The following is a 13780-nucleotide window of genomic DNA, read 5'->3' as shown; positions in this document are numbered from 1 at the left end:
CTGATACAGGGTCAGTCAGTAGCTCTGCTATTATGCTTGCAATTTTCATACAGTTTTAAATTATTTCAAAATAAAAGCATTAAAGTACAAAGTAAAAAGAAACTAGGAAGACTTTCTGATAACTTCTTGATAATCCCTAAACAACACGTCTATCATTTCCACCGCACGAGTGGGGAAACAGAGGCTTGGTGAAGTTAAAGAATGTGTCAAAGGTCACAGAACTAGAAAATGGCAGAGCCGGGATTTGAATATATGTTTGAACTTCCAAAGCTCCATTTTTTATCTACCACATTATTCTTCTGCCTTCAAGAAAAAGGAACATAGGGCCAATTAAATGACAGGAAAACATGAGTTTTACCAAGGGTCCGTGAAAGCCCATTCAGGTGCCCCATGCCCTCCACCCCACCACCCCAGTGGCACGCCAGGTGACTTACAGTTTTGGCTTTGTTGAGGTGTGTCATCTGGATGTAGCCCCGGTCATGTCGGGAGAGATAGAGGAAGTAGAAAGGGAAGCAGGCCCAGAGGTAGCAGCAAGGCACCCACACGAGGACGGTGTTCTGAAAGCACTTGGTGAACTCGGGGCTGCTGGTGTACCATGTGGCATTCCAGTCCTGCAGACACACACGACAGCGTGGCTTAGGGACCCCGCCACCACCACCAGGAAGCAGGGCTTTCCTGGGGCTCAGCACAGCTGCTGTGGGGCTGCCCGAGGCAGACCAGAGCTCTGCACCCCAATGCCCAGTGGGGTACAGGTTGCTGCCAAGGAAGACCATGAAGCAAGAGCTGGGAACAGAGTGATTCATGTCTCACCTCACAGAACAGGCAAGGTCCTGGGACTTGTGGCAAGTACCACTGCTGCAGAAACAGACCACACCGCTTCACAGGACCTCTCCAGGGGACATGCTCTTTGGTACACAGAGGACCCTTTGGTCACATGCCTCACTCTGACTTTACCGTCCGGGGAACTGCAAACTTCCTGACCCTCTTTGTCACCTTCACCATCACCACCATCATGGCAGCTCTAGTGCCAGGCCCTACTCCACCAAATCCTTTGACTCTAGGACTTAAGTATTTTATCATTTCTTTTTTTTTACAATGTGAAAATTTTGGCCAAGTGTTGTGGTGCATCCCTGTAAATCCCAGAACTCAGGAGGCTGAGGCAAGAGGATCACCACAAGTTCGAGACCTGCCTAGACTACAAGAACAAGACTCTGACTTAAAAAAGAAAAGTGGAAACTAAGTCACGGAAAAGTCGAACCCAGGATCTCATAGCTGGGAAATTCCAGAGCTGAATCCAAATTCAGGCAATGAATCCTACATCTCACCATTAAACTATCCAACACTCAGGAGTCTGAGACAGGAGGGTCACAAGGATAGTAAATTTGAGGATATATGGCAAGTTCAAGGCTAGCCTGGGTTACACAGGGAGACCCTATCTCAAAAAATAAACAAACAAACAATTAATAACCCCCAGCACTGAGGGAGGCTGAGGTACACCAAGTGCAAGACTGAGTTCTGCCTGGGCAGCTTAGCAAGATACTGTCTCAAAATAGAAAGGGCTGGGGACACAGCTCAGTGATCAAGTACTCCTGGGTTCAATCCTCAGTAATGGGGAAAAAAAAGAAGAAAGCAAAATAAAATGAAAAGCTGTGTGTTGTTAAAGAGGTACGCCAACAAATAAACAGATCTGCACATACGTAGCCAGATCAGGTAAATATGCCCGAGAATTAACCTCCACCAGCTGTCGGAATTCTGCATCAGAGAACCTAAATTTGTTTAATTCCTGATCTGACTGTGGACTGGGTTCACAACTTTGGGAAAAGCTGCTGCCCTGTGGTGGGGTCTGTTTCCCATCTTTGTTGCGATCAGACTGGATCAATGTGAAGAACAAAAGAGCCCCCAACCCAAGGCCAATTTAGCCCACCAATGATTCACTGTTGCAGTTTTAGGTATGCTTTAAACCTCAGATTAGCTGCGAACATTGATAATCAGCTCATTTCACATGAAATTTTGGATTTGGGGCTTCTCTGCAAAAATGAGAACATGGGCCCACATTTCTGCTTCATAGCCTTCGGTGGGGGTAGCGGGGAGGGGGTCCTGGGAAAACGTTCCCGTGTGGCTATACGCTTCAACGCCGATGACCTCCTGTGTCCCAGCCCAGCACCACAGCCTCCCACAGCGCCCGCTGCACCAGCACCCTCAGGCTCGCAGCGAGGCCACCAAGGAGCTCCAAGGAGAAAGGAAACTTACAAAGCCACAGCAGCCTCAGAGCCTGGTTAACAAAATGCTAATGAAGAGAAAGTGAGAAGTGAGCGGGGGATCGTTTCACCTGCAGAAAACAGCGGAGGGGAACAGCAATAAGGCCAACAGTCTAAGACTGTTTGGAAACTTCAAGACACAAAGAAAAGAAACCTAAAACAACAAATAAATAGAAAAGTTTTAAAAAGACAAAGCCTCAGGCTTTTGTGGACTTGGGCATTTAGAAGACCGCCTCATAAATAAGAACTTGATTAGGAAGAGGAATGATTTATATCAAACACTGATCATCTTAATCGGCTTCATGCCACATAAGTCTTAAGGTGATAGCTGAAAAATGGATTAAGCTGCTGGAGGTTATTATACACAGAACAATTTCTGAACAGTTGCCAGAAAAATCTCATGCCAAAGGAATTTGCCCTTCTAGAAGGAAAACCAGGCTGAGTTATGAATACAAGAAACATAATTCACATGAGTGACATTCAACAATCTGATCTGGCCTGATTACTCATTGCCTGGGCTGTTGCAATAGCAGCTCCTCTCCTGACCCTCCTCTGCCCCTCCACAGCCAGTTATCCAGCTGTTCCTATCCCATGGCGTGCACCTACCCACTCACCCACTCTGTGTAGACCCATGCCTCTACTCAGCCCCCAGCCTTATGCATAAATTCTCTCTTTCTCTCTCTCTCGTTTGTAACAGCTAATACATCTGGGTGCTAATGCTCCTGCAAACTATGCAAAGAGCATATGGTAACAGCCAGCAGCCCCACAGGCAAACTGCCGCTGCTCACATCTTCTACCTATGCCAAATACAGCCCATCTATTTGGCGCCCTCAGAGAGTATGAGGAGATTTTACTCTGTCCTGTCCTTGGCTTTTTTTTAACCTAAGCAGTACTGGAAACTGACCTTTGTTAGTTTTACTTAATTCTTGACATTTGAAATTCTTTTGCCCAGAGTAGAAATGAGAAGTCTTCCATCTCATTCCTTAAAATCTCCCACCCAGTTCCTCTCTCTAGAAGCAACTATTACCAATTTCTTAGGTGCCCTTCCAGAAAGTAACATATACATAGGCAACAAGAACAAACCGTTCTGTTATCAAATGCAAGGAAGCATACTTTGCACAATATTCTGTACGTCGCTTTTCTTAACAACAGATCTTGTACGTGAAATTTCTTCATTCTCAGCAATGCACTCTCTGTGCTCCTTTGTAAGCATGAACCCTAAATGTCTCCTGCTGCCTCAGTTTTTGGGTCTCCCTTGCAAACAAACAACGTGGCTTTGGGGAAAAAGTGTCATTTCACATGTAAGCAAGCACATCTATGACACAACTTTCTAAAGGGGAAACTGCTGGGTCAGAGGGTGCACACTTAAAGGTAAGACAGGCACTGCCGCCACAGCAGGATCTCCGATGTATACCCCACCTCCCTGTGCTCTGGCTCTGCCAAAGTGAGAGAGGAAAGTATCTCACTGTAGTTTAACTTCCTGTTCTCTCTATGCCAAGAGAAACTCAAGACCTTTCCAGTGTGTCTAAAAGCAGTGAGGAAAATTCACAGGCTCGAATATTTGCATTAATAAATGAGATGGGGTGGAAGAAGGGCTGTGGTGTTCAGGGCAAACACACACACACACACATACACACACACACTAAAAATAAATGAGACTGACCTTGCCGCCCTCTCTCCTGTGGTTAACAATCTCCAATGGCTCCCCACGCCTTCTGCATGCAAGTCCCACCTGCTTCCCTACAATTTCTCCAGCACTGTTCTTCACAGTGCCAACCCAGGCATTTACTCAAAGGAGTAGTTGCAAGGCACGGCCCTGGAGATTGAGGAAGTCCTGGTCCTTGCCCTTACAGCACTCTGCGGAGCCAAGGCAAGTGACTGGTTTCTTCCATTATCTCTTGGTAGACCCTCTCTCCATGCTGCATTTTCCCTGACAAACTCCTATTTATCCTTCAAATTCCAGCTCAGATACCTCCTTTAAGGATCCTTCCTCCTCTCAGCCTCTCACTGTGGCAATGACTAGTAACTATCACTGTGTATACTGTAAGGACCTGAACCATGTTTTGTCTACCTTTGACACTAATCCTCCTCACCCAGCAGGTGCCCAGAAGTTACAAATAATCTAAAACCATGCCTTCCCTCTCCAGGATTATTTCCTACCTCATTTGTTGCTAGCTTCCCTTGTTCATTTGGTTGGTTTGGTTTTTGTAAATAAAAACCCACACCAAGCTGGGTGTGGGGCCAAATGTCTGTAATCCTGGTATTCTGAGAGGCTGAGGCAGGAAGATCTCAAGATCAAGCCCAGCCTAGGCAATTTGACCACTTAGCAAAAAACCCTGTCAAAAAATAAAAAGGGCTGGGGATTCAGGGTAAAAACCCTGGGTTTAATCCCTAGTGCTGGGGCAGGAGGAGGGTTGCTCCTAGGGCTCGGGGTTAGTCCAGGCAGAGCCCAGCTATGAGCTTTGGCTTTCTGATTAGGTAAGGTGTAGATTAGAACTGGACAGGTGCATCGCTTCCCCAGTGAGGCAGACATGACGGCACACCTCCTGGGAGGTTCCAGTGAGAAGGCAATGGCCCCATGAGGGAGGCGCTGTGAGGGCTGGAGCATTCTCCAGACAATCTGTGATGGCTGTGAGGGTCAAATATCAACCAACAGCCATCCCCACCCCTTCCACCTCTACTGGCTCCTGCTGGTGTCAAGAAGCTTAAAAGACAAAGAAAATCTTCCGGCTGGCAAGTTGGCTGAGGAGGAAAGAAGGGCCCTGAGGACGCGGACACAGGTAAGGAGATGGTCAGGAGCACCCGGCAGAGGAAGTCGTCCCCAATAGGACAAACTGAGGCAAGCTCATGGCTGGATTCCTGCTTAAGGCAAGGTGGCTGCCAGAGAGGGCAAGGAACAGGGACACAGAAAGGGGAAATCTGCCTCAGAACAGGAACTTTCACTGCTGGGGAAGGCAGCCAGGAGGTCCACCCTGCCTCTCCCAACTCCCCCTGACCCCTGCCAGCTGCAAGGCTGGCTCTGACCACAGCTGGCACTGCCATGAGGGGTCTCGTGTGAGCCCCTCAGTGGCCACACCCAGAGATGTCCTCCATCCAACTGCACCCAAAACCCGGGAAGCAGGAAACGTGGCCCTCTCTTCATGGGGTTCACCCATGTCTCCGGGAAAGGATGAGGTAGAAATCTGAGGGCCCCAGCCTGGGCCTCCCTCCTAGGCCGAGGGTCCTCAGGGATCAGCTGGGCCAGGCCAGCACGCGGATTCCGCTCAGGAGAACCATGGACCCACAAAAGTCAGCTCCAGAAGAGGAGTCAGGAACTCTTCACCGTGTGACTTGGCCTGCACTCTGGGAAGCCCTGTCCCAGGAACCTGAAGGGTGACAGTGCAGGTATCGCTGCACACAGCCCCTCTCCGGGCTGAATGACCACACCTGATGGGCCAGGTCCTCCACAGAAGGCCACAGCCCCTGCTGTTTTCCAAGAAGAGGCCCGGCTCTACCGTCATTCCACACCTAAGGAAACTGAGGCCCCATGAGTCATTTTTTCAAAGACTATGCTGTAGCATTTGCCTTGTGCTACAGTAAAAACACATGAAGCCTGGACCAGCAGATTCCTAATAAGATAACCTTAAATTCTTATGGAGAGCACACCAATGCTGCCTAGCATTAGCTGAGCCCTCATTACGGCGTTTTATGTAAATTAATCCATTTAATCTTCGTGATCACCCATAAGGCAGACTGTTTTGATCCCAATTAGCTAAGAAAACTGAGGCAGAGAGAGAGGCCAGACAGCTTACCCAAAGTCACAATGCTTAGAGACAATGTGGCTGGGCTCACGCCTTGACCCTTGAGCCAGGAACAATCCCCTGTGCTGGTTCCTAGTGCTGGTTTCAAATATTAACAAGGACCCTCTGGGTTTCATCTGTGGGACATCTGGGCTGGGTCAAGCGAAAGCACTGAGTTCTCAAGAGGCTGCCAAGTTCAAAACCAATTACCTACAGTAGTTTCCTATTGCTGCTATTACAGTTTAAACCAGTACCACACAGAGTTCCAGAGGTCAGAAATCTTAAAACAGGTCTCACTGGGTGAAATTAAGGTATGGACTGGGCATGGTGGCGCATGCCTATATAATCCTAGCACTCTGGGAGGCTGGGGCAGGAGTATAGTAAGTCTGAGCCCAGCCCGGGCAACTGTGACTTAGCAAGACTCTGTCTCAAAACTTTTTTAAAAAGTTTGGGTGGGAATAAAGCTCAACACAAAAGCCCTGGATTCAATTCCCAATACTGCAAACAATCAGTCAATCAATCAATCAATATTAAGGCGTGGGCAGGGCTGCATCCTCCCGGAGGCACTGAGGAAGAAACTGTGTCTTCATATTTCCCAGCTTCCAAAGGATGCTCACATTCCCTGGCTTGTAGCCCCCTTCTCTCTTCAAAGCCAGGAGAACCAGGCTGAGTTCTCTGCTTCTCTCCCCTCACCACACACTGACATCCAGGGGCTCCAGAGATGAAGTAATGGCCATCTTTGGGAGGCCACTGTTCTGCCTACAGAAACTTTTGGGTGTCTTTGGTCTCTCTCACACCCCACGGTGCAGGCCTCATGATGGGGTCGGATCCTGAAGCCACCAGAGTCTCGTGCTGAACACCAGCAAGCAGTGGCCTTGTGCTACGCACAAACCTAGGACAGGGCCTCGAGCCAAGAACAAGACTGAGCACAACTGGCCCTCCCACTCAGCAGTGCCCGCCACAGATGGGCCATGGCCCGGGTACTTCCCCAGCCTCCCTCCACCCTGCCGTTCCAGCCTGGAGGGTGAGGCTTCCAGGGGACACTCAGTGGGGGCCCACCCAGGACCCAGATGAACAGGGACAGGACAGGAGAGGAGGGAAGGCAAGACACAGGACAGGTGTGGGCATGGATTATGAACCTGGACATTGCTTGGTGTCCCCATATCTGTGGCGCCAGGAGCTCTTGTGTTGGCAACAGGGACCTACTAGTCACCACCGTGAGCTGTACCGGGGCCTGCATTTTGACATGAATGTACCACTGTTGCCATTTATAAATCACGGAGGACTGGGCAGGAACATTTTCTCAGAAGCATTCATGAAAGACAAAGAACAGCTGATCTCCAGGGAGATGATCTGCACCCAGCAAGAAGCAGGCAACTATTAGTTTTGGGTTTATTAACTTTTGTTCTGTTTGATATTTTACTCTGCATGTACTGCCTCTACAATAACAACAATAAATCTACTTCACACTTTAAATAAATAAACAGCTGCAGGAATTTAAGGGTAGAAATTTCTAAATGCTGAGTTGGGGAAAAAAGAGCCGGAGGAGCATTGTTTCCTGGGTGCCAGTGAAAACATCAACGGCTTGGTGTTCAGGGTCTTCCCAGTCCGTCCTTCCAAACGTCCCAACAGGCCTCCATGGCCAGCTGCTAAAACTTCCTCCTGTTCTGGCAAGAACTCTGAGGTGCAGAAAGTTTCACAATTTGTTCGATTCAAAAACCAGGAAGAGGCCAAGCTGAGATTTGAACCGGTGGGAGCCTGACACGGAGCTCCTAGCTTCTGTTCTGGTCTCCCCCACCTAGAAACCAAGTGCTGGGAGCTCCAAGAGCTTGGCAAGACTGAGGGCACCCAGCCTGCCATGGCCCAGAGACAGCAGGTCTGTGGGGCATGACACCCACCAGAGGCACTCAGCCTTAGGGTTCACGTGCACAGGACAGAGAAGCAAGTTTCTCACTCAACCTGCGAGCAGGCAGCAGCCCACGCACCACAGAATGCAAGTAGCCCAGGGCCGTGGTGAGGAACACAGGGCACAGGGCTGGGCTTACATCTCTGCCCCAGCAGACCTACGTTCCCAAGTGGGGCTCCACCTCAGAACCACTGGCATTTGAGTCAGGATCACTGCCTTGCACCTGTCCCACGCAGGGCAGGATGCTGAGCAGTGTATCCAGCCTACACCCACCGCCCACTTCCAACCACGATGAGGACTACAATTTCTGCAGCCACTGCAAATATCCCACTGCCCCAAAGCAACTCAGCTCACTGCTGGAGAGCCTGGCTCCTCCTGTGTAAAATGGGACTCATTTGTTCTAGACCAGATTACTACAGAGTGAGCAGGAGAGTGAATCTGGACAACACAAATGGCCAGGTTCAGTTCCCAGCTGCCAAGGGACAGATGGATGCGTCCAAGTGCAAGGTTTTGATCACTGATCCATTCAACCATAGCCAAAACTAAGCCAAGCATGGAGATCTGAGGACAAATCAGACTTGGTCTCTGCAATCTTAAAACACACAGTCATGTAACATGTAAGCTCCCAAATAAAAACATAATGACAAAGGGTGGCACTTGCCAGGAAGGACAGCGAGCACCAGGGGTGAAGGTCTGGGGAGGGGACATTTTCTGCAGAGATCAGAAGGGTCCAGGGTCTGCCACTCAGAGAGCTGGGGGAGCACATTTAAGGCTGAGGGAGGGCACTGCAGAGGCCCCGGGACAGGGAGCCCATGAGGCTACTGCAACAATAAGGACCCAAGTGGGGCTGAAGAAGTCACCCAGGGCACAACTTGGCCAGTGTTGGAGCCGCGGTGAACAGCGTAGATTTCCATTCTACGTGCCACAGGAAGCCATGGGCAAGCGAATAACAGGCGCACAGCACTGCCTCAGGTGCATGTTAAGGGATGCTGGGGGCTCCGAGGGGAGGAAGGCAGGCAAAGAGGCTGCGTGGTCATCAAGGAAACAGAGAGATGTCAGAGAACCCTGGTACAAAGTGACCACTGAGTCAATGCTTATGGCGGTAAGACACTCACTTCTATACCCTTGGCAAGAAGTGGAGACCAGAACGGCTACAGAAGTTCTCCAACACCATACAGCCACCAGCGGGGACGCAAGGAGGTCTGACTTCAGAGTCTGCCCCCGGGTGGTGCACAGAGTCCCAGCTGCTCCCTTGTGTGCAGAGTCTAAGCGTCTTTCACACTGGTGTGCAGCTTGCCTCTGCTGGGGGCTGTGCTGTGCACTTAAGCCCAGAGCAGAGAGGCAGCACCCTCGAGGGGTGTCACTCCCTACACCAAGCTCGCTGTGGGCACCTTCCCTGGGGGCAGAAAGAGCCTGCGCCTTCTGTATGTGCACCAGGACTGGAAGGGACAGGACTGGGGCTCTGTGTTGCCAGCAAAAGCTAAAAGGGACAAAGACCCATCTCATACAGATTTCCTTGAGAATTAAAGACAACAGCATCCCCAGGCCCTACAATGCTGAATGCTAAATGCCAAGAGGCACAGGACTCCTGAGTCAGGTGGACGTGAGCGACAACACAATCCCGGCCATACGTGGACCACAAAAGGGAATTCACAACCTCTGCTCACTGTCACACCACCGTCCTGACAGCCAGGCCACCCAGATGTCCCCCAAGGATGAACGTACAAAGGTAGCACATACATGCGACAGGTACGACTCAGCCTTAAAAAGAGGAAGACCCTGACATCTGTGATGACGCAGCTGACCCAGGAGGACATTCTGCTATGTGAAATCAGCCAGGCACAGAAAGACAAATACTGCCCAAATTCACTTATCCATGGGCTCTAAAATAAAGCGCCACTCAATGAGGCAGAGAGTAGAATTGTGGTTAGCAGGGCCTGGGCAAACAGGAGGCGCAAAGTTCAACTGTTAATTATTCAAGATGAGTAAGACCCGGGGATCTGCTACACAGCACTGTGCACAGCTAGCACTGCTGCTCTGAATACTTGGAAATTCAGGGGCAGGTGATCTTATGTTAAGTGTTGGATCATACCTAAAGAGATGAAGCTTTGGGATGCGAAGGAGGTGTCTATGGCATTGAATGTGGCGATGGTTTTTACAGGTACATTCTTACCTCCAGACTCTTCGAGTTGTACATGTTAAATGTGCACTCCTTGAACACCAGTTATACCTCAGAAGACCACACCAGCACAGTCTGCAGGTGGGGCAGGGACCCAGCTCCCAACACCTGCACCTGGGGAGGTACAGCTTTTCAGAAATGAAGGTGTAAGCCCAGGAGAAGAGAGGGAGAGAAAGCAGGAAAGGCACAAAGATGAAGAATACGAGAGACAACAAACAAATGGAGGGGACCTGCAGCCAGAAGGACGGTTTGACTCCAGTCTCATTCTCAGAGTCCCCGCACGAGAGACAGCGTGCAGAGCTGACACAGGATGCAGCCTCACCGGACGGCAGCTCTGGCTGACAAGAGTGGCAGTAACAACAAAATGGCAGCTCTCACTAAGCCACAACTTCACCCCAGGCATTGTTTGGGTTTAACATGTTCCTACCAGCTTGAACCACTGATGGTTCAGCAGTGAGACACAAGAATTACAGCCCCTTCTTGAACATGTGGGCCCTCATGGGTTACCATCCTGGCAACCCCAGGAGGAAGACACTGTAATTATTCCCATTTTATAGTAAGGGACACAGACACAAAACAGATGGGAGAAAACCAGCCACAAGTCATTTGGGCCCGAGTCAAACCCAGGCAGGCTGGCTCCAAGTTCACAAGCTCTTTTGCCTGACACAGCCTGCAAAGGGCCAGGCTCAGAAGGAATAGGCTACTTTTGAAGGTCTTTTCTGTGGTATAGTCCCATCACTCTGGGAAGGCTGAGGCAGGAGGATTCCCAAGTTCCAGCCCAGCCTGGGCAACTTAACAACTTAGTAAGCCCATCTCAAAATTAAAAAAATATATATATGGACTATGGACACAACTCAGTGTGAAGGTCTTGGGCTTGATCCCAAGGAGAAGGGGAGGAGGGAGGAGGTGGCTGGGCTTGGTGACACATATCTAATACTCTGGGAGGTTGAGGCAGAAGGATCGCAAGTTTAAGCCTAGGCTGGGCAACTCAGGAAGACCCTGTCTCAAAAGGGCTGGGGCTGGGGATCTAGCTCAGTGGCACAGTGCCTGCCTCACAAGCACAAGGTCCTGAGTTTGATCCCCAGTACCAAAAAAAGTGGCGGCGGGGGCTGCAGCTGCAGCTCAGGGTGAAGGCCCTGGGCTCAACCACTGGCACTGGAAAAAAAGGGGGAAGCATTTTAGGCATCAGCCCAGGCGCAGGTCTCCAAGCAAGCCTGAGACAGCCTGGAAGCCAAAAAGCGCTGAGCAAAGGAGCATGGAGCAGCCAGCAGTGAGGGCTGGGCACGCTGGGCTGCTGGATGCTGAGCTTGCTCAGACACCGCACGGAAGTTGCATCCAGCTGCCTGACACAGCACGGGCCACATGCGGCCAGTGGCATGGTACAGGGCGGGGGAAAGGCAGCGACAGCAGCACTGTTGGCAGCAAAGCCATTCTGCGAGATGCTGAGCTGGGCTGACACTTCCCTCGCCCTGACTCATCAAAACTAAAAATAAAGCCCAGAAATGTGGAAAGGGAGGGCCGAGTCCAGACCGTCACCCAACACCCATGGAGGCAGGGTGCAGCCCTGAGGGGTCCCTGCACTGCCCAGCAGGGGCCCCAACCCCTCCTGCCCAAGGTGCAGAGCCACGCTCCAGGGGAAAGGGGCAGACAGAGGCCCGGTCCTTCGGGACTGCCAGCACCAAGGACAACCGAGCTGCGCATTCCCATGGGCACCCAGATGTCACAGTGGGAGGCCTGTCAACCTGCTCAGACCTGACTCTCCCAAGCACCGCAGGGACCCAGGAGGGCCCTTCCCACTTGTCCTTGTTCCTACACATCCCTCACTTCCCCCCAGGCACCTCTCCTCTTATTAGACCCTCAGGCTTTACCAAGCCCCCAGTCACAAACCCGGGGCTCATGGGGCCCAGTGCCAGGCCAGGCACAGGGGTGCATCTAACGCGGCAGTAACAGGACACGCGTTCATCCCAAGCACTGGCCCTCGAGTGAGAGTCGTGCAGTTACCAACAGGGTAATGGACTTGCCCTGCTGGAAGTGACAACCCAAGGAGAAGGGACAGACAGTAAATAAGATAAAGGACAGGAGATCACACAAAGGCATGCACACAGACACATGCACACACACAAGTACATGTGTGAGTGTGTTAGATGAAAAGAGCTCAGAGGAGGAGACTTGCTGAGGATGTATGTTTGAATAAAGGATCAGAGGAAAGAAACAAGGGCCTGAGGCAAATAGTCACAGGGGAAGGAGGGGCTGCTCCAGGCACCAGAAACAGCAAACGCAAAGATCCTGGAGCAGGACTATGACTGGCATTTCTGAGTAATACAGAGGCCAGCAGGTCTCAACAGTACTGAAAGAGGAGGGCAGGGAGGAGATGGACCGGGTGGGGCTCAGAGACCATGACAGGGGCCGAGGATTGGATGCATCCAGACCTACGCTCCGACATAGTCTCTGTATGAGTTGGACAAGTCTCTGCCACAGCCTCACCTCCAGCCCGGTTCCCATTTCAGAACAGGCAGAGTAAGCCAACCATGTCTTGAGGCTTCCACCTGAAAAACGGACCTCTGCGGCTGCCCCTCGTGTGCACACAGGAGCTCTGCCCACTCATCCCCCTCCCTGTCCCTGGTCCCTGCTGCCTCCAGCCAGGGGTGGAGCGCACTGTTTACTCAGCCCTACCAACAGCTAGCCATTTGGGTCACGGCCAATCTTTTGCTACCGCAAACAACGACCCAGTGAATTCCCTTAGGGACTGCTTCTGAATAAGCTAAAGAAAACAAGGGAAGGCATCACCCTCAGACAGATTGGGCTTTCCTTTGAATGACTGCTAAGCCTCAAGGCACAGAAAACAAGGAAAAGGTTCAGGTGAGGTTTATAGACAAGGAGCTGAACGCTGAGACCAGAAAAACAATGAAAAACAGCAAGCCGGTAGTGCTCACGGCAATTTCACGTTTCAAGTTTCCCTAGAGGAAGGCGTATGTATTCCAGGAGGGTCATGACTCTGGAAGTACCATAGCATATTATCATAGAACATTAAATTTTAACAGAATAAACTGTGTAAATCTGCACTGTCCAACACAGTGGCCAAAAATCACGGAATGCTGGCAATTTCTGAGGACCCAATCTCAGGTTGTTTACTTTATGCACCATTTTTCCAGACCACACTCCCCCTCCACACACACCCCGCCAGTCCCCACTGTCCCTGGATGCTTCCTCACTCACAGTTGCTACAGGGTCCCTGGGGGAGACTTAAAGTGCCACAGGAATCCATAGACACCGGAATGTGCCTCCACCCGCAAACAGAAATGCAGGATAGTTGAGATTTGTGATCACTGCACCAGAACCAGGTCTCAAACCCAGACAGGGAAGTGAGAACATAAAAATGTCCCAACGCTGACTGTGGTGACTACTCTGGGAATACAGTACCAGAAACCACTTAGCTGTACACTGTCAATACATAAGTCATGTATTATAAAGCCAGTAAAATAAAAGAAAGACCCCAGGTCATTCTGACACTAAGTAATTTCACCTTCCACCTGAAGGACCTTATACCTTCCTCAAAAAAACTCAACAACACACTTCCTCTTCTCAGTGAGAGACCACATCATGTAAACTAATCTTGTTGTTTTTGTGGGTGTTTTTTTTTTTTTTTTTTTTTTTTTTC

At 50.5% G+C, this 13780-nt stretch overlaps 1 protein-coding gene across 4 annotated transcripts in view; it reads right to left on the bottom strand.

Moving 5' to 3' along the window:
• Positions 1-13780, bottom strand: part of Abcc1 (ATP binding cassette subfamily C member 1) — a 134944-nt gene that overhangs the window by 101162 nt on the left and 20002 nt on the right. For all 4 annotated transcript variants that reach the window (XM_033758457.1, XM_010610766.3, XM_033758458.1 and 1 more), the window contains exon 2: positions 435-611. In XM_033758457.1, coding sequence (XP_033614348.1) covers positions 435-611 — 177 coding nt within the window. The remainder of the gene's footprint in view (positions 1-434; positions 612-13780) is intronic.

This window comes from Fukomys damarensis, unplaced genomic scaffold, assembly GCF_012274545.1.
Source record: "Fukomys damarensis isolate Sample0158 unplaced genomic scaffold, DMR_v1.0_HiC HiC_scaffold_34, whole genome shotgun sequence".
NCBI lineage: Eukaryota > Metazoa > Chordata > Mammalia > Rodentia > Bathyergidae > Fukomys > Fukomys damarensis.
Note: the sequence above shows the minus strand (reverse complement) of the source record. Positions and strands in the feature narration are given on the sequence as shown.